Here is a 24,923-nt window from a genome sequence, read left to right on the forward strand (position 1 = left end):
CAGGTATGCTGAACACGGCACCTGACCTCCAAAATTTCCAGGAGTAATTAAGTGAAAATAATGAAACATGGGCACACTATCACAAAGACAATTTCAACAGAGAAGTGCAACTCACCGTGTTTAAAAAAGAATAAAGCACCCACAAACGTGAAATATGGTGATTTAGAGACACGCAACTCAGAACTGCAACAAGGTGCTTCTCAACTGTGGTGCAGGACAAGATTCTTGAGAGTCCTTTGGAGAGCAAGGAGACCCAACCAGTCCATCTTCAAGGAAATCAGTCCTGAATATTCATGGGAAGGACTGATGCTGAAGCTGAAACTCCTATACTTTGGCCACCTGATGTGAAGAACTGACTCATCTGAAAAGACCCTGATGCTGGGAGGGATTGGGGGCAGGAGGAGAAGGGGACAACAGAGGATGAGATGGTTGGATGGCATCACTGACTCCACAGACATGAATCTGAGTAAACTCCAGGAGCTGGTGATAGACAGGGAAGTCTGGTGTGCTGCAGTCCATGGGGTCACAAAGAGTTGGACACGACTGAGCAACTGAACTGAACTGAACTGATCTCCTCAAAACGGTCAAAATGGCCATGATCAAGAGTCTACAGACAGTAACTGCTACAATGGAGCTAAGAAGAGGGGACCTTCCTACAGTGTGGCCGAATGTCAATAGTAACAGCCATGATAAGTAAAACCACAGCTGCCAAATGACCCCGTAGTCCCATGCTTAGTCATATGTGCACAGCAAACTAGAATTCAGAAAGACAAACATGCACAGTAGCACCTACTGCAATAAACAACACATGGAAGCCAAGTAAAATGTCCATCGACAAAGGAATGCATAAAACAGAATCATCCTGCCAATTTCCAGAACCTACCTGACACTAGATACAATCCTAGTCAGGGAAGTAAGCAAGAATCAGAAAGACAGAAATCGGAGGATATCACTTACAGCTGCGGTTTACATGTGCACATCCACGAACTAACTCAGAAAACAGAGTGAGAGACTTGACTATCACCTTCCGGTCATAACAAGGGGAAAAGGCAGGGAAGGGATAAATTGGGAGTTTGGGATGAACAATACAATCTATTTCTACAGAACAGTCAATAAGGAGCAATATCTACCAAGGGAGGTCTAATTAACGCTCTGTAATAACCTAACTGGGAAAAGAATCTGAACATATATGTATGTGTGTAAACAAAAAATTCTGTACACCTACAAAACACACAACATGTTTTTCTATCTTCAATAAAAAATAAAAATTAATTAAAACACAAAAGAGGTAATGACATAAGGTGCTGGGTGCTTCTGGCACACTGCGCTGTAATTTGCAACCCCAAAGAAGGACTTGCTGTAAGGCTCTGTACGCGAGCCCTGGTAACTAGAACTGGGAATGGAGAAATGCTGCCGCCTTGTGGCCACCCTAGCAAAAGCAGCCTGAAAACTATCTCCGGGAGGATCAGAATATTCACTAGCACTGGTGAGCTGCATGGTACCAGCTGTGCAAAAAGTCAAGCAGTTGTGAGTGAAAACTATTAAATATGGGGCACACTTTCAAGAAGACAATTTCAACAAGGAAGTGCAACTCATAGGGTTTAAAAAAGAATAAAGCAAAAAAAAAAAGAAAAGAATAAAGCACTCACAAACATGAGAACTAGGGTGATTTAGAGACATGCAACTCGGCACTGCCAGAGGTATCCCCTCATAAGGGCCAAATGGCCATGGCCAAGAAGTTTACAGACAGAACAGCTACAATGGGGTTAAGAAAAGGGGACTCTCCTATGGTGTGACTGAACTGTCAATGGTAACAGCCACCCGAGAGAGGAGTATGAGTGTCTTGAGCAGTAAAACTGCAGCTGCCAAACAATCTGTTAGTTCCACTCTTAAGAGTATTTGCACAAAAAAACAGACTTTGAAAAGACACAGGCAATCAAATTTGCACTCTTAACACCTTTTACAGTAATGAAGAAAACACGGAAGACAAATTTTTCATGGACAAATGAATGGATAAAGAAGAACTGCAACATATTCACAATGCATTCTGATTCAGGCATGAAAAATAATCATATCAACCTCCAGAACCTACCTAAAACTAGAGACAATCCTACTGAGTGAAGTAAGCAAGACTCAGAAAGACAAATATCATATGATATCACTTAGAGCTGCAATTTACACATACACAGCCATGAGCGGACTGGGAAAACAAAAATGGACTCGCAGACTTGAAAATCAAACTTATGGTTACCACAGCAGAAAGAAGTGGGGAGGGGATAAATTAGGAGCTTGGGATGAACAAATACAATCTATTTCTACAAAACAGATAATCAGGAGAGATTCTACCAAGGGAGGTCTAATCAACACTCAGTAATAACAAAATTGGAAAAAAGAATCTGAACGTATGTAGATACTTGTATCTGTGTCACACAGAAAATCTGGTACACTTACAACACACACATGTATTTCAATCCAACACTAATAAAAAAATAAAAATTAATGTGATACAAAAAAGAGGTGAGGACACAAGCTGTTGGGTGCTTCTGGCACACTGCACGGTGTGTGCAACGCAAACGCAGGACTTGCTCTAAGGCTTTCTGTCTGCTAGAGTAACCAGACCTGGCAATGAAGAACTGCTGCTGCCTTGTGGCGAATTTTCCAAAACGGCAAACTCAAGCACTGGTGGGCTGTATGTTGCACCTGCCCTACAAAATTTCCAGGAGTAAGCAAGAGAAACAGTGAACACGGGGCACACTTTCAAGAAGACAATTTCAGAGGGACATACAAGTCACAATGTTTAAAAGAGTAAAGCACGCACAAACAAGAGAAATACGGTGATTTAGAGACATGCAACTCTGAACAGCCAGGAGACCTCCCCTCGCACTGATCAAAATGGCCACGATCAAGAAGTCTAAGACAATAACAGCTACAATGGAGTTGAGAAAAAGGGACCCTCCTATGGTGAGGCTGCAATCTCAATGGTAACAGCCCCGAGAAAGAACAATATAAAATTGCCTTGAGCAGTGAAACTACAGCTGTCAAATGATCTATTAGTCCCACTCTTAAGAGTCTGTGCACATCGTACCAGACTTTGAAAAGACTCAGGCACCCAAACATACTGTGTAGAACCTTTTACAATAACCAAGACATGGAAGCCAAAAAAATTTCCATCAACGAATGAATGGATAAAAAAGAACTGCAATATATTCACAATCTGATTCAAACATGTAAAAGAATATAGTCATCCCATCTGTGTAACATGAAAAATTCGGTCACCTACAAAACACCAAACATGTATTTCAATCTCACAGCAATTAAAATTTTTTATTTAATACAAAAAAGAGGTAACGACACAAGCTGTTGGGTAGTTCTGGCACCTGCCTGCCTGCCCAGTCGCTTCAGTCATGTCCTACTCTTTGCAGCCCTATGGACTGTAGCCTCCAGGCTCCTCTTCAATTTGCAACCCCAGAGCAGGACTTGCTCTAAGGCTGTGTCTGCCTCAGGATAATCAGAGATGGTGAACTATTAGACATGGAAATCAGAACAAGGAGGCATCCCTTGGAACCAGATCAAATAACCATGAACAAGAAGTCTCCAGACAGTAAAAGCTACAAGGTGGTTACAAACAGAGAACCTCTATGGTGTTGGTGAAATGTAAATGGTGACATCCACTATGGAGAAAAGTGTAAAGGTGCCTTTAAAAGGTAAAGCCATAGCTGCCCGTGATCTGGCACTACCACTCTTCAGAGAATGTGCACCACAAACCAGGCTTCTAAAAGACACAGGCACCCCACCGCGCACTACAGCTCCTTTACAACAGTCAAGACAAGCGAGCAGCAGGATGTTCCACTGACAGATGAACGGACAAAGAAGTTCAGTTCAGTCACTCAGTCGTGTCCGACTCTGCAACCCCATGGACTGCAGCACGCCAGGCCTCCCTGTCCATCACCAACTCCCGGACTCCACCCAAACTCGTGTCCATCGAGTCGGTGATGCCATCCAGCCATCTCATCCTTTGTCGTCCCCTTCTCCTCCTGCCCCCAATCCCTCCCAGCATCAGAGTCTTTTCCAATGAGTCAACTCTCCACATCAGGTGGCCAAAGTATTGGAGTTTCAGCTTCAACATCAGTCCCTCCAATGAACACCCAGGACTGATCTCCTTTAGGATGGACTGGTTGGATCTCCTTGCAGTCCAAGGGACTCTCAAGAGTCTTCTCCAACACCACAGTTCAAAAGCATCAATTCTTCGGCGCTCAGCTTTCTTTATAGACAAGCTTTCTGTATGTCTCACGTCCATACATGACCACTGGAAAAACAATAGTCTTGACCAGATGGACCTTTGTTGACAAAGTAATGTCTCTGCTTTTTAATATGCTGTCTAGGGTGGTCATAACTTTCCTTCCGAGGAGCAAGCGTCTTTTAATTTCATGGCTGCAATCACCATCCGCAGTGAATTTTGGGGCCCAGAAAAATAAAGTCAGCCACTGTTTCCCCATCTATTTCCCATGAAGTGATGGGACCAGATGCCATGATCTTAGTTTTCTGAATGTTGAGCTTGAAGCCAACTTTTTCACTCTCCTCTTTCACTTTCATCTAGAGGCTCTTTAGTTCTTCCTCACTTTCTGCCATAAGGGTGGTGTCATCTGCATATCTGAGGTTATTGATATTTCTCTCGGCAATCTTGACTCAATAAAGAAGTGAAACATATTCACAATGCAATCTGACTCAGGCATAAAAAAAATGCAGTCATGCCAATTCCCAGAACAGAGCTGAACCCAGAGATAATCCTATCAAGTGAAGTAACCAAGAATCAGAAAGGCAAAAATCATATGACATTCAGTTATAGGTGTAATTTACACAGGCACACCCATGATCTAACTGGAAAACCAAAGCAGACTCAGAAACTTGAAAAACCAAATTTATGGTTACCACAGGGGAAAGAGGTGGACAAGGGATAAATTAGGAGGAAAGGCCGAACAAATACAAGCTATTACTTACAAAGCACATAATCCAAAAAAAAAAAAAAGCAATATCTACCAAGGGAGGTATACCCAACACTCTGTATCAATCTACAAGGGAAAAGAATCCAAACATGCATAGCTATACGCATACGTGTAATAGTAAAAAGTTTCTGTATACTGTCAACACATACAACATTATTGCAATGTTATACCAAATAACGGAGAAGGCACTGGCACCCCACTCCAGTACTCTTGCCTGGAGAATCCCATGGACGCAGGAGCCTGGTAGGCTGCAGTCCATGGGGTCGCTAAGAGTTGGACACGACTGAGCGACTTCACTTTCATTTTACACTTTCATGCATTGGAGAAGGAAATGGCAACCCACTCCAGTGTTCTTGCCTGGAGGATCCCAGGGACGGGGGAGCTTAGTGGGCTGCCGTCTATGGGGTCACAGAGTCGGACACGACTGAAGCGACTTAGCAGCAGCAGCAGCAGCATACCAAATAAATTAAAATTAACACAAAGAGGTAACAAGACACAAGTTTTTGAGTGCTTCCTCTGGCACATTCCACTCTAAATTACAACCCCAAAGCAGGACTTGCACTAAGGCTGTGTTGGCAAAACTGGGTAACCAGAGCTGGGCATGAAGAAATGCTCCTGTTCGTGGCCACTTACCGCAACAACGACCTGAAAACAACAGCTATTGGAACTTAATATTCGCAAGCACTGTTGGACTGTAAATGATACCTGCTCCCAAAATTTCCAGGGGTAAGTAAGCGAAAAGAATTAAACTTTCAGAAAGAAAATTTCAACAGGGAAATACAACTCAGAGTATTAAAAAAAAAAAAAAAAAGTACCTGCAACCAAGCATGATACGATGCATTATTAAAGACATGCAAATGACAACTTAAACCACAGGTATCCCTTGCACTGGTCAAATGGGTCATAATCAAGACATCTACAGACAAAAACTGCTACAATGGGGTTAAGAAAAGGGGAACCCCCCCCCCGCCATGGTGCTGCTGAAATGTCGATGGTAACAGCAGACAGAGCTGTATAAACTGTCTTAAAAGGTAAAAGCACACCTGCCATATGATCAAGCATTCCCAATCTTAAGAGCATGCATACAGCAAAAAGACACAGGCACCCAAATGTGCACTGCAGCACCTTTTACAACAACCAAGACACGGAAGCCACCAAGATGCCCATCGACCCCTGAATGCATACAGACATGGAAAATGGTTCACAATGCAATCTGACTCAGCCTTGAAAAAGAATGTAATCATTCCAACCGTCAGAACATAGCTGAACCTAGAAATAATCCTACTAAATGACATAAATCAGAATCAAAAATGCAAAAATCATAAGATATCATTTATAGGTGCAATTTACGCATGCACACCCATGAATTAACCAGAAAGTATAAACAGAGCAGAGACTTGAAACCAAACTTATAGTTAAGTGAGGAAGGGATAAATAGGAGGTTGAGATGTACAAATGCAAACTATTACCTAGAAAACGGATAATCGTCAAGGAGCGGTATCTATCTAGGGAGGTCTACTCAACACTCTCGTAATATCCCATATGTGTATAGATGCGTGTATATGTGTAACAGGAAAAGACTGTGTATACTTACAACACACAGTGTACTTCAATGCTACTTGCAAAAAATAAAAATTAATACTAAAAAGATCTAACAATGCACAAACTTTGGGGTGCTTCCTCTGGCACCCTGCACTCTAATTTACAACCACAAAACTAGACTTGCTCTAAGGCTCTGTTGACCCACTGAGGTAACCAGACTTTGGCATGAAGAAATGCTGCCTCTTTAAGGCTGCTTCCCACAACAACAACCTAAAAACTATTGCTACTGGAACTTAATATTCACAAGCACTGATGCTGCTAAGTCGCTTCAGTCATGTCCGACTCTGTGCAACACCATAGACGGCAGCCCACCAGCTCCCTTGTCCCTGGGAGTCTCCAGGCAAGAACACTGGAGTGGGTTGCCATTTCCTTCTCCAATGCATGAAAATGAAAAGTGAAAGTGAAGTCACTCAGTCATGCCCGACTCTTAGCGACCCCATGGACTGCAGCCTACCAGACTCCTCCATCCGTGGGATTTTTCAGGCATGAGTACTGGAGTGGGGTCCCATTGCCTTCTCCGTCACAAGCACTAGTAGGTCTTAAATCATACCCACCTTCCAAAATTTTTAGGGAGTAAGTAACTCCTAGAAGCAAAAGAATTAAACACAGGGCACACTTTCAAGAAGACAACTTCAACAGGGAATTACAACTCACAGTGTTTAAACAAAAAAGCATCTGGAAACATCTGCAACATGTGAATTATTAGACATGCAAATCAGAACTACAAGGAGGTATTATTCCCTTGCACCAGTCAAAACACCATGAGCCAGAGGTCTACAGAGAATTCATGCCACAGTGGGATTAAGAAAAGGGGATCCTCCTATGGTGTCGGCGAAATGTCACACAAAGGTCACAGCCACTAGACAGACCATTGTGAAAGTGTCTTTAAAAGGTAAAACCAAGCAGTGACGTGGCATGCAGCAGGTCTCCTTCCGCTTTCTCGCCTCTATCTTCGAGGCAGTCGCAGCGCCAACCTCGATCTAGTTGCCAACACGCAGCTCTTTGTGCGCAACCAGGAGCTACACACTCTCAAGGTGACTGGCCAGGGGATGGTCACCCAAATCGAGGCTCATGTAGCCTCACTGGAGGGCATTGCTCTGGAAGATCAAGTCCTGCCTCCCGGCAGGCACCACCCTACAGGATGAGGCTATTCTGAGCCACTGTGGGGTGGAGGCTCTGAGCACACAGGAAGTAGCCGGCCGCATACTTGGAGGTAAAGCTCATGGTTCCCTGACCCGTGCTGGGAAAGTAAGAGATCAGACCCTGAAGGTGGTCAAATAAGAAAAGAAGAGAACAATGGGCCAGTCAAGAGGCATACGCGTACAACCAGCGTTTATTAATGCTGCGCCCTCCTTTGGAAAGAAGGACCTAATACCAACTCTTAAGCCCTCTGTAACTTTGGTTTTCTCTAAAAGCCACTTAGCTTTAAAAAAAAATGGTAAAACCACAGCCACCATGTGATCTGGCAGCCCCACTCTTAAGAGTAAGTGCAGAGCAAACCAGACATCCAAAGGACACCGGCGCCCAAACATGCACTGCAGCACCTTTTACAAGAGCCACGACACGGAAGCCACCAAAAGGTCCGTGGACAGATTAACGGATAAAGAAGTGGAAAATGTTCACAATGTCATCTGACTCAGGCGTGAAAAAGAATGTAGCCATGCCCACTGCCAGAATGTAGCTCAAACCACAGATAATCCTACTAAGTGAAGTCAGTCAGAGTCAGAAAGGCAAAAATCATGATAGCCCTTATAGGCGCAGTTCAGCAGGCACACTCATGAACTAACTGGAAGACATAAACAGACTCAGATCCCTGAAAACCAAATTTATGGTTACCACAGGGGTAGGCAAGCCTGGAAGAGATAAAGCAGGAGGATGGGATGAAGAAAAACAATTCCCTACAAAGCAGATAATTAACAAGGGGCAATACCTACCAAGAGAGGTCTAACCAACACTGTGTATCAAGCTGTATGGGAAAGGAATCCAAGCACACACACTATACAGGCATATGGGTAACAGGAAACGATCCTGTACACCCACAACACACACAGCCTGTATTTCATGTTACTCAAAAAAACCCCACAACCCTCAATCTCCACTGACACTGGGCTGGATGAAGAAGAAGTGGTACATGAGTACCGGAGGACATTTTCAGCCGCTCAGAAGCATGGAGTAATGCCATGTGCAGCGACACGGATGGACCTGGAGGGTGCCACACTGAGTGAAGTCAGTCAGGCAGAGAAGGAGAAATACATGACATCTCTTACATATGTGGAATCTATAAAAAAATGATACAAATGAACTCCCCTACAAACAAAGGGGCTCACTGACTTAAGAAACTAACTTACAGTTGCGGGGGGGGGGGGGGGGGGGAGGGGAAAGGGATAGTTAGGGAGATTGGAATGGACATGTTCACACTGCTATATTTAAAACTGATAACCAATAAGGACCTATTGTACAGCACAAGGAACTCTGATCAATGTTATGTGGCAGGCTGGATGGCAGGGGAGTTTGGGGAGAATGGATACACGTACATGTACCGGCTGAGTCCCTTCACTGTTCACCTGAAACTGTTGTAACGTTGTTAATCGGCTATATCCCAATACAAAATAAAAAATTCAAAAGAAAAAAATTTAACCCAAAGAGAGGCAATGAGACACAAGCTTTGGGGTGCTTCTTCCTGCACACTGCACTCTAACTTAAAACCCCACAGCAGGACTTACTCTAAGCCTCTGCTGGCTAGCTGGCGTAACCAGAGGTGAGATGAAGAAATATTTCCACTTTGAGACCATTTCCCACAACAACCACCTGAAAGCTATTGCTATGGGAACTTAATATTCACAAGCACTGGTGGGCTGTATGTAATATGCGCCCTCCAATATTTCCAGAGGTGATTAAGTGAAAAGAATTAAACACAGGACATACTTTCAACAAGACAATTTCAACAGAGAAGTACAACTCATGGGGTCAAGTCCAAGTCCATGAGGTTGCAATGAATCGGACACAACTGAGCAATTTCACTTTCTTTCTTTCTATAGTTCCTATGGAGAAGGAAATGGCAATCCACTCCAGTGTTCTTGCCTGAAGGATGCCATAGAAGGAGGGGCCTGGTGGGCTACAGTCTATGGGGTTGCAAAGAGTCAGACACAACTAAGCAACTAACACACACACACACACACACACAAGCAAGCAAAAAGAATTAAACACAGGGCACACTTTCAAGAAGACAATTTTAACAGAGAAGTCCAACTCAGTGTTTAAAAAAACAAACACCCAGAAACAGGCGCAATATGATGAATTATTAAAGACATGCAAATCAGAAGTACAAGGTATCCCCTCACATCAATCAAAATGGTCATAATCAAGAAGTTTACAGACAATAACGGCTACAACAGAGTTAAGAAAAGGGGACCCTCTGATGCTAACAGCCACCAGAGAGTACACTATAATAGCGCCTTTCAAAGGTAAAAACACAGCCACCCTATGACCTGGCGATCACACTCTTAAGAGAATGTGTGCAGCAACCCAGACTCTGAAGAGACTCATGCACCCAAACGTATACTACAGCAACATTTACAACAGCCAAGTCATGGAGGCCACTGAAATGCCCACAGACAGATGAATGGACAAAGAACTGACATGTGCACAGAATCAAATACAACTCAGCCATGAAAAAACATACGAAATGATGCTATTTGCAGTAACCTATGCACTTGTACATAATTTTAGTAAGTGAAGTAATTCAGAGAAAGACAGATATAATATGATATTACTTGTAGGTGGAATAGGTTAAAAAAAAAATTGACACAAATGCACTAATTTGCAAAAGTGAAACAGACATTCAAACTTCAAAAACAAACTTTACAGTCACCAAGAAGAAAGGTGGTGGATAGGATATATTACGAGGTTTGGATTAACCTATACACACTAATCTATATGAAAGAGATAGTCAACAAAGGTTTACTATATAGCAAGAGGGGTGTACTAAGCAATCTTTAATCATCTGTATGTGAAACGAAACTGAAGATGAATACGTAAGTGTGCATATACCTGAAGAAGACTCTGTAAACCTAGAATAAACAACACGTTGTAAATCAAGTTTACATCACTAAGAAATACATATTAAATTTTAAAAAAAAACGGAGTTTTGAGACACAAACTTTTGGATGTTTATTCTGGCACATTTCACTCTAATTTACAACCCGGGAAAAGGAATTCCCCTAAGGCTCTAGTTACTGCAATAAGCAGAGTTGGGTGTGAAGAAATTCAGCCACTCTGTGACCATTTCCCAAAACAGCAACCTGAAAATCACCTGTACAGCACAGGGAACTCTCTAAATACTCTGTAATGGCCTAAATGGGAGAGAACCTAAAAACATGTGGATATATGCATAACTGATTTACTTTGCTGTATACCTGAAACCAACACAACATATAACTATACTCCAATAAAATTTTTTAATTCAGTGTTATATATCTGCAAGTTGCTAAGAGAGTAGATCTTAAAATTCTCATCACAAGAAAAATATTCTAAAAATGTGTGGTGATGATACTAATCAGGCTTACTATGACCGTTTCATAATACATACATATATTGAATCATTATGTTGTACACCTTCAACTGACGTTATATGTCAATGATAACTCAAAAAGCTTTAACATAAAAGAGCAAAAAAATTAGCAAGAAAACACAAAAACTGAGTAAATAAGTGTAAAAAGTATGCACACTTTCAAAAGAGAAAATACAAAAATGAAAATAATATTTTAAAATTATCATTTTAATCAAGGAAATTCAAGGTAAAATGAGACATTTTGCCTATATTAGCAAAGAATTTTTTTTAATCTACGTAAGGAAAATATGTGAAGGAGATCAGAACTCTCATATACCAGTGGTGTAAGAATACATCGGGAGACTTTTTGTAGCAATTTTATAATGACTGACATGCTTATATAACGGTCACCTTCCAAATACTGTATAGCATCACTGATATGTGGAATCTTAAAAAGAAAAAAAGAGTGAACTCCTAGAAACAGAATAGAATGGTGGTTGCCAGTTGGACTGTGAAGAAGGCTGAGCACCGAAGAATTGATGCTTTTGAACTGTGGTGTTGGAGAAGACTCTTGAGAGTCCCTTGTACTGCAAGGAGATCCAGCCAGTCCATTCTAAAGGAGATCAGTCCTGGGTATTCTCTGGAGGGAATGATGCTAAAGCTGAAACTCCAGTACTTTGGCCACCTCAATGCGAAGAGTTGACTCACTGGAAAAGACTCTGATGCTGAGAGGGATTGGGGGCAGGAGGAGAAGGGGACAACAGAGGATGAGATGGCTGGATGGCATCACAGACTCGATGGACGTGAGTCTGAGTGAACTCCGGGAGTTGGTGATGGACAGGGAGGCCTGGCGTGCTGCGATTCATGGTGTCACAAAGAGTTGGACACAACTGAGTGACTGAACTGAACTGAACTGAACTGCCAGGGGCTGAGGTGATGGGAGAAGTGGGGAAATGGTTGGCAAAGGGTACAAACTTCAAGTTATAAGAAAGTTCTGGGGATCTAATGTACAGCATGTTGACTACAGTTAATAATACTGTATTGTATACTCAAAAGTTGCTAAGATGGTAAACCTTAAATATTCGCACCACAAAAACAAACAAGAAGAAAGGTAACTTTACGAGGTGATGGAGATGTCAATCAATCCTGTTCTGGTAATCATTTTCGATATATCTGTGAATCAAATCTTCACACTGTGCATCTTAAACTTACACAAATTATACGCCAATTGTATCTCAAATCTGGAAGTAAACCAATGAATGAATGTTTAAAACTCCTCTGCAGGACCTCCCCTGGTGGTCCAGTGGTTAAGAACCTGCCTTTGAATGCAGGGGATGCAGGTTCCATCCCTGGTCGGGGAACTAAGATCCCACATAACGTGGGACCACTGAGCCCATCCTATCGACACCCAGAGAAGCCCCCGTACACTGCAGCCAAGATCCAGTGCAGCCACATTAAAAATCTAAGTGTATGGTAATGTCCAAAATCAGTAATAATAAAATAAAATAAAAACCTTCTGGCTTACAAGATTGTGTCTCTTCAACAACCACCACCCAAAACCTGCTAATAAATAACTCTTCACAACTACAGAATGCATTTTCTTTTTTATTATTCTATATTTGAGCAATTTTATAGAGAAAAAGAATCCTTTTATTTTAATACAATAACTAATATATCACCTTGGAAAGCAGCGTGACAAAGAACAAGAGTTTGGGATCACACAAACCACACTTAAATTCTGATTGTGTCACACAGTATATGCTAATCTCACTGAATCACAAAGTCCTTACTTATAAATAGGAATAACAGTATTTCTTTCATAGTGTTGTTATGAGAATAAAGGCTAGCCCGCTTAAGCACTCAATAAATATTAGTCTTTATTAGTTGCATCTTCTAAAACCAAAACATTAGTTTTATTAGTTGTTATCATCTAGTTCATCTTTACAGGGCCTTACAAGAAAAACTGTTAATATAGTTGTAATCACGGTGTATATGTTAAACACATTTTCCATGTACTGATGATCCAAATACTTCTATCATTTTAATGGTTACATTATATTGCCTTGCTAAGAGAGTATCATATTTGTGTAACCATTCTGCCATCACTGGATGTATACAGCATTTTTTCAGTGACTCTGCGTTAACTACTTTATTATCTGCTTTCCTGTTTCCTATCTTCAAATGCAATGATTCCTCACTTTATTTAGATCTCTCCATTATCTAGAACTATATTTTGTATGCATAGATTTTCAAAAATGGCATTCTAACCTGGCACTATTAGGTCAATAATTTATGAAATATTTTCTTCAAAATTATTCATTACTGATTTATACCAAACAAGTAGAAAACCATATAAGCAATCAAACTTCTCCAACTAACCACTAGCTTATACATTTTAAAACTGAAACTCTCCGTTAAATTCATTCAAGCATTCACTCAGTAGTAACACTATTCCTTTTTCGGTTGATCTGGATGAACAAGGTAAAATATCACTCACTGGTTATCAAGAAACAGATACTGTTCTAGATGCTGCAGCGAATGCAATAGCAAAAACATCCTTGGCATCCTGGAGCATACATTCTAGTACTGAAGATGGGTGATAAATAAAATATTAAAATGAATAATATGTTAGTGACAAGTGCAAAGCAAAAAAAGCAGGAAAGCAGGGGCAGGGTACGAAGTGTTAGGGAGGGTTGGTTTGCAGTGTGAGGTGAGTAGCCAGTGAGTCCTTCTTGGATGGGAGACACGTGTCAAGATCCAAAGAAAATGAGGGCGCGACCCAGACAGACATCCAGGGGAAGAGCAGTATTAGCAGAGGAAACAGACAAGTGCAGGGGTCTTGAGTTGGGAGCTTATCTGGTGTGTTTTAGGAACAGCAAGGCCAGTGTAGCTAGAATAGAATGAGACAGGGGAGAATAGTAGATGAAATCAGAGGTAACTGTAGCCAGATCAGATAAGGAACTTGTAGGTTTTCATGGGTCTTCAGAGTCTACTGAGTAGGATGGGAAAACCATTGAAAAATCTGAGGAAAGGAGTGATGTGATCTGATTTACCTTTGAACAGGGCTGAGAACAGACTGAAGGGGGTACAAGAGCAGGAAGACCAACAAGAAGGTTACAGCAAGAGATGATGGTGATAGCAGTGGTCTGATTCTGGACATTACTTTGCCAACAAAGGTCCATCTAGTCAAAGCTATGGTTTTTCCAGTAGTCATGTATGGATGTGAGAGTTGGACCGTAAAGAAAGTTGAGCGCTGAAGAATTGAGGCTTTTGAACTGTGGTGTTGGAGAAGACTCTTCAGAGGCCCGTGGACTGCAAGGAATCCAACCAGTCAATTCTAAAGAAAATCACTCCTGAATATTCATTGGAAGGGCTGATGCTGAAGCTAAAGCTCCAATACTTTGATGGCCACCTCATGCGAAGAACTGACTCACTGGAAAAGACCCTGATGCTGGGAACAGTTGAAGGCAGGAGGACAAGGAGACGACAGAGGATGAGATGATTTGATGGCATCACTGACTCGATGGACATGAGTCTGAGCAAGCTCCCGGAGTTGGTGATGGACAGAGAAGCCTGGCGTGCTCCAGTCCATACAGTCACAAAGAGTTGGACACGACTGAGCAACTCAACTGACTGATTCTAGACCTGATTTAAAAGTAAAGCCAAAGGGACTTCCTCAGTGATCCAGTGGCTAAGACTCGACACTCCCAACGCAGGAGGCTTGGATTAGGCCCCTGGTTGGAGAACTAGATTCGCATGCCACAACAAAAGATTCCACATGCCACAGCGAAGATCTAAGATCCCAAGTGCCACAACTAAGACCAACACAGCCAAATAGATAAACAAATATTAAAAAATATAAGTAAAGCCAAGAGACTCTGCTGAGACTGTGAGTAGAAGTCTCCAAGGTTTCAGGCCTCAACAATTCATGAAAGAAACTGGTGTTCACAGCAAGCAAGGCAGGAAGGGGAAGGTATTAGAAGCTCAATGTTAGACAGTTTTACAGACACCTACCTACCTCATAAAAAGTGCAAGTGTCAGATCAGCAGTTGGACAGACAAGTTTGGAATTAGAGAGGTAGAGACTGGGGATATAATTTGGGAGTCATCAGTACAGAGATAGTATTTAGAACAAAGAAGTGAATGTAGATGGAGACACCCAAACACACTGAACTCTGGGTACCCCACTGTTTAGAGGTTGAGGATACAAAGACGAAGCAACAAGAACTGGGAAGAAGGAAAAACAAACATGTGGAAGCTAAATAAAAGAAGCAGTTGGACTTCCCTGGTGGTCCAGTGGTTAAGAATCTACCTGTCAATGCAGAAGACATAGATTCAGTCCCTGGTCTGGGAAGATGCTCCACAGCAACGGAGCCTGTGAGCCACAACTACTGATGAGCCCACGCTCTGCAACAGAAGCCACCGCGATGAGAAGCTTATGCACTGCAGCCAGAGAAAGCCCTCGTGCGGCAACGAAGACCCAGCCCCAGCGCAGCCAAAAGTAAAGAAATAAAAATACAACGTGGTATAAAAGAAAAAAAGAAGTATGTCAAGGAAGAGAGACTACCCAGTTGAGCCAGAGGCCAGACTGAATAACTATGCCAAATGCTCAAATAAGATGAAGACTAAGAACTTACTACTGAGTTTAGCAATATATGAATCACTAGGGAAACTGGTAAAACATTGATTCTTAACCTTGAGTTTGAAAAACCTCAAAATACCTGGTTATTTCAAAAACTGCTACACATAGCCTCAGAACAAAATTAACTAAATCCATTTTAATTTCAGAAGACTGCCAATATTTTCTGGTTACAGACTTCACTTTTTAGAGCAATGTTAGGTTCACAGTGAAGCTGAGTAGAAGGCAGAGAGATTTCCCATTGACCTCCCTGCCCCCAACATGTACGGCCTCCTCCAGAATGCCAAGGGGCGCGTTAATTTATTAAGGAAATGAATGGCAACCCAGAAGCATTACAAAGTTTACCTCTGTAGGACGGTGAGCCTCTAAAGCCAAAGTTTTCCACGTGGCTCTCTAGAGCCCTAGAACTAGTTCTACAGCACCTCTTGTGCCGCCACGGCAGGGAGGGAAGAAGGTATCTGCAGTGGAGTGGGCTCAGCGTTCTTCTGACCTGTTGCACCACAGTAGCTCCATCAAGCTTTACATATTGTATTTCAGGAGGGTTTTACAATTCAAAAAATAAAGTTATTGAAAATCACTGCCCTGAAGCCGTGCTTCTCAAAGTGCAAAAACCAAACCAGTAGCAGCAGTAGCACCTGGTTAAAAAGGTCCCAACCCAGACCTACTCACTCAGAGTCTGGGGTTGAGCACTGAATTTTAACAAGTTCTCCAGGTGATTCTGATACATGCTGAAACTTGAGAACCAGCGCCTCCAAAATTTCAGATATTTTGCTTAAGTACTGATAGCTGTTTGCTTTCCTTTAAGTTAAGCACTACTATCCTCAGTAGAAATCAAAACAGAAATTTTGCAAGTATCAGTATTTCAGGATATTGAAATAATATTTCTTATACAGTTATACTTGGATTGAGACTTTATGCAAGGATTATTTTTAAGAATGCTAAAGTCTTTAATAAAAAATATTAAATAATTTTAGCTATTAGGTGACCACATAGACAGTTGTATAAAGGCATCCCAAAGCACACTGAAAAGTCATATTGTAATATTATGAATGAGGAATTCTTACCATCAATTCTTAACTAGTTTCTAACAAAGATTAAAATTTCTCTGACATGCAACATACCTCTTTCATATACTGATTATATAGAGCTTCTGATGATTCTAGATAAGCTTGTGCAGTTTCAATTTCTTCTCTTTCAGACCACAAGATACCCAGGTTATTCTGGAGAATAAAAAGAGAAAAAAATGACAATATAAATCATCCAATAAAGTAGTTTTCATAGTTTCAAAGTCAATGCTTACCTAAATAGTACTAGTGTCTGATTACCAATGAATTAACTATTCATAATACTGTTGTCCTTATGTCACAGGAGGAAGGAAGAAGAGGAAGAAGTCGCTCAGTCATGTCCGTCTCTTTGCAACCCCATGGACCGTAGGCTATCAGGCTTCTACGTTCATGGGATTTCCCAGGCAAGAGTACTGGAGTGGGGTGCCATTTCCTTCTCTAGGGGATCTTCCTGACCCAGGGATCGAACCCAGGTCTCCTGCACTGCAGACAGATGCTTTACATCTGAGCCACCAGGGAAGAACAGGAGGCAGTCACTAAATTGGGTTCCCCATTGATTCCTGCCTTCTGGTGTTCATGCCCTTGTACAATCTCTTCCCTTTAAGTCTGGTCTAGATTTAGGGACTTGCTTCTAACAAACAGAACACGGCAACAGTGATGGATGGTCCCCTCCAACATCAAGTTACGACACACTATAGTTCCATTTTGGGTGCTCCCTCTTGCTCTGAGGGAAGTCAAATGCCGTATTTTGAGCCACATTATGGTGTCAAGGAACTAAGGGAAGTCAACAGTCAGGGCCTCAGACCAACAGCCTGTATGAATCCTGCCAAGAACAACACAAGTGAGCTTGGATTCTCTAGCTGAACCTTCCAGGGCAGCCCCTGCTGCTGCTGCTGCTAAGTCGCTTCAGTCGTGTCCGACTCTGTGTGACCCCATGGACTACAGCCTACCAGGCTCCTCCGTCCACGGGATTTTCCAGGCAAGAGTGCTGGAGTGGGGTGCCATCGCCTTCTCCCCAGTGCAGCCCCAGCAGGCCAATAATCTGATGACAGACCTTGAGCTAGAGGCAAACCAGCCTGGATTCCTGTTATTTCAGTAATTAAGTTTCAAGCTGCTGAATTTGGGGGTACAATGTTACACTTTAAAAACTAAGTCAGTTTTCCCCCTGCTACACAACTCTTTTATCATAGGGCAAATCAGGCCTGTGCTGAAGAGGAGCTCCTGCTTAGACAATGGGATTAGTCAGCCTCCCAACTCTCAGGACAGTCTTTCAGGCACAGGGATTCTTCTGAGGCTGAGCTTCTACCCTCTTTTGCTTACTCCCCCAGAGAAGGGAACATGATAAGGAAACAATGTTTTTAAAGCAAATTCTTCCTGGAGAAGGAAATGGCAACCCACTCCAGTATTCTTGCCTAGAGAACCCCATGGACAAAAGAGCCTGGGGGGGGTCTATGATCGATGGGTTCACAACTTAGTGACTACACCACAACAACCATAACAACAAACACACAATCAGGCAGATACCTTTTCATGAAAATGTGGCATAAAATGGAGCATGAAGAGACCTGGCAACATGGAATGTAGAGTTTTGTAAGAAATTAAAATGTGTGTATAGAATAATAATTGTTAATATTCAAACAATAAAGTCCGTGGCTAAAGGAAAAAAAAAAAAAAAATAAAGCAAATTCTTAACCTTGGCCCAAGAACCCACAAGTCACCCAGGAAGAGAATTCAGAGTCTATGAATGTGGATGCGGATACATTACAGTCATTTTCACTATATCCTCTTAAAATTGAGCATTTTTTTTTTCAGTTATGAAGGCAGGAAACAAAATGTAACAGTGTTACAGTACCTGGGATTCTGTGGTGTATGGAAGTAAAAAAAAAATCTTTGTATTATAGCTCATAGATATCTTAAACCATCATTAATATTCAATAATACTTTAAAGTTATATTTAAAAATAGATCTTATTCAATGGACTCATAAGGACCCTTATATATCACTATATCATACATTTGTTTTAAAAAATATTTTGATAACTTCAATATTACCGGTTTCTTTTGCAACCCTCTACATTTTATTTTATACATTTAAAATCATTATTCTGTTTCATGAAATACAGGCTTCAGTAGACTGCAAAAGGGGCATGTGGCAGACACAAAAAATGTTTCAAAATCCTACAGTTTAAAGGTAATATGATCGCTGCCCTGGAACACAGACCTCTGGTCCTATGGCTTTACACAGTATACCTATTCTACAGTTTTGGGGGGTTTTTTTAAGTGACTTGATCAGTTCTCAGTGCCTAGAGCTGCAGGTAGGTTATGGTGATAAATTATTGAGATTGGGCAATTCTCTCCTCTATATTTCTTTGCAGTACCCTGGAGAAGCTTAAAGACTCAGTACTAATTTAATGATTATTCTGCCCATCCAGCCTCAAGAGAATACAAGCTCTCTTAAAATTCATTTCTTGAATTTAGAAATGAATCCACAAGTCACCTTTTCTTACTCCCTAGGTCAATTCATTTTTCACTCCATTTGGCCATGACACCAGGAAGCCCAAACCCAGCAGACTGTACCTAACTAGAGAAGTACCTACTACCAGGAACTGGTTAGCCACTTTTACTCTATTTAGATGGGATGGTGATGCATTTAAGCTCCTAGATCCAGGGTGAGCTCTGCCTCAGGAAGCACCAACTCTGGTGTGTAAACCTGAAACCAAGTAGAGACCTAGAGTGTGTCTAGAAACGACACAGGTTTTTCTTCTGAACCATAACTTACTGAGGTCCTGAAGTTAAGGACCATGCAAGGGATCTAAAACTGACCTGACTTTTCAAAATACTATTAATGTTTTGTTTCAGTGTTTCCTCCACAGAGGTAATCTTTTTTTTTTTTTATGTGCTAATTATTTTTACAATAGAAATCCCATAATACATCAGAAAGTACTCTATCATTCACAGAGCATCACCGCGTTCCTGCCCTTGGGATAAGAGAATAGGTAAGGGAAAAAACTTAATCAAAAACAGCTAAAAAAGTACTACTAGTGAATTCTACCAAACACGTAAGGAAAAAATAATACCAACTCTACACAAATTCATCCAGAAAAACAAAGAGGAAAGAATAGTTCCTCCATACCAAAGACATAACAAGAAACTACAGCCTGATATCCTTCATGAACAAAGATACAAAAAATACTAACAAAATTTTAGCAAATTCCGTCCAACAGTACATAGAAAGGGTAATATCTGAGCCAACTTTGGCTTGGCAAAAACTCCAAGTGGAGTTTATCACAGGAAAGAAAGCTTGGCTTAACATTAGCAAAATCAATCAATGTAATTCACCATATTAACAGACAAAAGAAAAAAAATAAAAAAGATTATCTCCGATGCAGCAATGAAATGATGATGATGAGTGAAGGAAGTCAGACAAAAGAAGAGCATACACCATATAAGTCCATTATGAAATTCTAGACAATGCGGGGGAGGAGGGCAAGAAGGGAAAGAGAATACAGGAGTGAGCGAGGATTACAAACGCACGTGCACAAAGAAACTTAGTGGTGATGGATGTGATCATCACCGTGATCGCCGCAACTGTCTCATGGGAATACAGAGATGTCAAAATTCATCAAACTGCATACTTAGATACGTGCTGTTTACTATATGTCAGCTGTACCTCAGTAAAGCTGAGGTCCTCCTTATACACATATGTCCTGGCAGTGGGAAGAACAACCTACTAATTTGTCAAGTTAAATTTTGCTCAGCATGATAATGCAAATGTGTATTTCTGACAGCTAACTAGAGAAAAACACATTCATCTGGAAAAGACAGAAGGGGGACAGCCTCTCTTGATAATCTAATGTGGGTCCAGCTCCTGTATATCAATAATTTCCCAGGAAGCAGACACCAGATTGGAACAAAGCAGTCAGAATCTCATAAATTCCCATGAACTTTCAAACTTTTTCTTATACAAACACAAACACACAGGTAGTCTTCTACCAAAATGGAATCACTCTACATAATTCCAAGCATGCCTCAGACCCTTCTCTCTCCTCTTAGTATTGATATTTTGGTGAACAAACATAAATCATTTCTAAAGGCTACATACGGCCCTTCTATATGGATGTACCAGTACTTATTTAACTATAGAGCTACTCACTAATGTTTATTTTATTCTTTTCTTTTTTATATTAACAATGATATGACAAACATCCATGTTAACAGACCTCTGCATACCTGTTTCAATATTATTTTACAACACTGACAGGAAATTTTTAAGTCAAAGTCTTGACTCAGATACCTACTGATCTCCAGAAAGTTCTATGGATTTATATTTCCACCAATAATTATGCTAATGGACAGTATCCATCTCCTCACAGTTTCTCCAAAAATGAATGCAATCAATATCTTTAATAATCTCTGCCAATGTGATACAATTATTCTATACCATCCTTTCAGTTTGCTTTATTATTAGTAAGGTCAAATCTCTCATCAAAGCATATATTAAATGTAATAAAAGGCCCCTGTAATAAACAGATCAGCTGAGCAGTAGACTTCAGAAACAGACTAGCATAACCCGAATCTAAATAATCTTGCCACCGAGGAACATGGTATATCATTCCTTTTAAGATTATCAGTTCTATTATCCAGCCCTTTGTAAATGCAATTTCTAAAAGTAACACTTTTAACAAATTATTGCTTATAGATAGAATACTATTGATATTATATATTTACCATATAACCTCCTGGTTTTGTTTTGTTAACCTCCTGTTTCATCAAACAGTTCTAAGACTTTTATAGTTGATGACTTTAGGTATACATAAATCACATTAAAAATGATTTTTATTTTAAAAGATTGATACTGTTTTTTGCTTTCTATATTATTGCAATGGCCAGTACTTCTAATCAAGATTTTGTTCCAGGCTTTAGTAAAAATATCTCTAATAATTCACTCTTCAGAAAAAGCTGGCTGTTCAAAATACTGTAAATCATTGAATGTAAGATGTTACAATTTTTAAGACACAATTATTTTATGTATCAACAAGAAAACACTGCCAACTAAATTTCACATAAAATCAATCAGCTGTAAGAACGATCCTGATTTCAGAGATATTAATATATTTAAGAATATGCACATTAAAAGTCACAAAAGTACAGTAAATACTGGAGACCTATATTACATTAAGGAAGGTTTCTATTTTTGAGATATTGAAGGAATTTTTTAAATGTTCATTAAGATCTTAGGAGGAGAAGGCAATGGCACCCCACTCCAGTACTCTTGCCTGGAAAATCCCATGGACAGAGGAGCCTGGTGGGCTGCAGTCCATGGGGTCGCTAGAAGTCGGACACGACTGAGCACCTTCACTTCACTTTTCACTTTCATGCATTGGAGAAGGAAATGGCAACCCACTCCAGTGTTCTTGCCTGGAGAATCCCAGGGACAGGGGAGCCTGGTAGGCTGAAGTCCACCGGGTTGCACAGAGTCGGACACGACTGAAGCGACTTAGCAGCAAGATCTTAGGAAGCCAAATGGTTGCAGAAAATTTCAAATAACTGAGATTTTGTTTGAATTCAACATCTTATGGATTTCATTAGATCATTCATCCACTCAACAAACAAATGATTTAGAATGGTCTTTTATGTGCCAGGGACTGAGGTTATAAATAATGAGCAAAAAAGAGAATAGTCCCTGTTATTTTGTAGCTTTTAATTTAATGGGGCCATGATAACAGAGTATGTCCTATACAACGTCCTTTTTAACTTTGAGACCTCCTTACCCTAAGATCAACTGAGGTAAATGTTCCCTGGATCACGTATACTAGGAACTGGAACTACTGAATGTAAGGGTTTGTGAGCTAACTTAAGCAAAGTACGTGACACAAAAGTTCATACATATTTGTATTCTTAACTGTTACGTTACCAGCGAGAATGTCAGATTTATTTCTTAATAAACCAAGCACCACAGAAATAAGAAACAGTATTACAAGAAATCAAACGTACTAGGAGGAAGTCAGTTCAGAATACAATGATCCAAAGAAAGTTACTAAACGTATGAAGTGATTCTTGAAATCGGTTTTGAAGAATGGGCAGGAAATTCCTTGGGAAGCAAACGAATGACTACGGCAAGACAGACATCTTATTTCAAATTAAGAATGCACTCTGATTATTCTTTACAATTTCCTCGAGACCTGAAATTAATAAACAAATTACTTTGGGTTTTTCTTAATAGAATGAACTGGATTTGGAAAGGTGGAGAGTTGAAAAGAGCATTTACAATGTAGGAGGGTCTTGGGTAACCGATGTGTTGACTACGACTAAGTGAAGCAATGTGATGACGGAGTAAGCGAAGAGGATGGAGAGGGAGTTTGGAAGCCGCTTACCACAGAGGTTTGAAAAGGTGGGGACAAATTGTGCCCTATTACGTTTGCCTTTGGTCTCGGCAAGAGCTGAGGCCCCTCTCCACCCACTGGCCTCTGGCCAACAGCAGCGGGCCCGGATTTTTCTTACCTGCGCCTGGATGTAGAGGGAGACGCAGTCGTGCGACAGTCGGTACTTGCGCAGTAGCCGCAGGCATTTTACCAGATGCTCCTCCCCCGCCGACAACTCCTCGGTGTCAATGTGGTTCACCCCGAGATGGAACTCAATAACCGCTCGCCTCACTGCCCCCTGGGCGACGGGCCCCGCGGCCTCCACCAATTCAGCCGGCAGCCCCAAGGCGTGTTCCCCTGCGCCCAAGCTATCATCCGCCTGCGGTCGCTCATCCTCGTCTTCAGGAACGGGTCCCAGTAGCGCCTTAACCTCTTCCAGCAGCGCCCGGGCACTGTATTTCGACTTGTACGGTTCCTTCTCCGGGTTTTTATGCAGTTCCACCCGTGATAAGGCCAGCGCAGTCTGGAATTTCTCACGAATCTCGGCCCACGGAGCATCCGCCATAGCGGCCTGGTCAGCCTCGGTTTCAATTGGGACTCCCGCCTTCCTTCTCTTTTGCGACGCTTCACTTACGGCCTCTACAGTCCTGCGCCTGCGCATTGCGGAACGCTATCCAATGACGTACTCCCAAGGAACCGCAGTATGCTTTGCAGTGACCAATGGGAAGGCGTGGTCGTCACCACAGCAACCGTTGTCATGGAAAGGAAGCTATCCGAAGGTATTACCATTTCCCGCCCAGTCCCGCCCTCTGCGGCGGGGAGTCTCTCTTACCTGGTGACATCGATTGACTAACAGATCACAAGGAAATGTTGTTTACAAACATAGCTAGGTAACTACTCTCGTTAACTGCTATAAGCTGAAAGGCAGAAACGTTTTGACATTAGTCTATAACCCAGCCCATCAGTGGATAAAAATGTAACAATGATCCGTGTATTGTTATTAATGTATAGCCTCTATGAATGTAAAAAGCACTGAGTGATTGACAAATATTTTCATTTGAACTTCTCAAAGTAATACAGGAGTTAAGTCCCAGAGCTGTCACAAGACAACTCAATCAACGCTTTTCCGATTACATAACCTTCAAAATTACCAAGCTAAATAGAAGGGGCGGGGGCCTGGCTCCAGAAAGTTTTATCAGTTCAGTTCAGCTGCTGAGTCGTGTCCAACTCTTTGCAACCCCATGGACCGCAGCATGCCAGGCCTCCCTGTCCATCACCAACTCCCGAAGTTTACCCAAACTCACGTCCAGTGTGCTTGCGCTTCTTCCAGCCCAGCATTCCTCATGATGTACTCTGCATATATAAGAAGGGTGACAATATACAGCCTTGACGTACTCCTTTTCCTATTTGGAACCAGTCTGTTGTTCCATGTCCGGTTCTAACTGTTGCTTCCTGACCTGCATATAGGTTTCTCAAGAGGCAGGTCAGGTGGTCTGGTATGCCCATCTCTTTCAGAATTTTCCACAGTTTACTGTGACCCATGTAGTCAAAGGCTTTGGCATAGTCAAAGCCTTATAAATGCTGCAGTTAGGTCCACACTAGTTCTCTGACTTCATCTTCTATGGCTCTCTACATTCCCTCTACTCCAGCCAAGAAGTTTCCTTTTCCTTGAACACATCAGACAGTCTCCTGTGTCAAAGCCTGTG

At 41.5% G+C, this 24,923-nt stretch overlaps 1 protein-coding gene across 1 annotated transcript in view; it reads right to left on the bottom strand.

Moving 5' to 3' along the window:
* Positions 1-23,782, bottom strand: part of KIFBP (kinesin family binding protein) — a 57,495-nt gene extending 33,713 nt beyond the window's left edge. The window contains exons 1-2 of the mRNA XM_068982443.1: positions 23,357-23,782; positions 16,914-17,012 (exon numbers count right to left, since the gene is read on the bottom strand). Coding sequence (XP_068838544.1) covers positions 16,914-17,012; positions 23,357-23,782 — 525 coding nt within the window. The remainder of the gene's footprint in view (positions 1-16,913; positions 17,013-23,356) is intronic.
* Positions 23,783-24,923: the final 1,141 nt, after the last annotated feature.

The sequence above is a fragment of the Capricornis sumatraensis genome, chromosome 10 (assembly GCF_032405125.1).
Source record: "Capricornis sumatraensis isolate serow.1 chromosome 10, serow.2, whole genome shotgun sequence".
In the NCBI taxonomy this organism is placed as follows: Eukaryota; Metazoa; Chordata; class Mammalia; order Artiodactyla; family Bovidae; genus Capricornis; species Capricornis sumatraensis.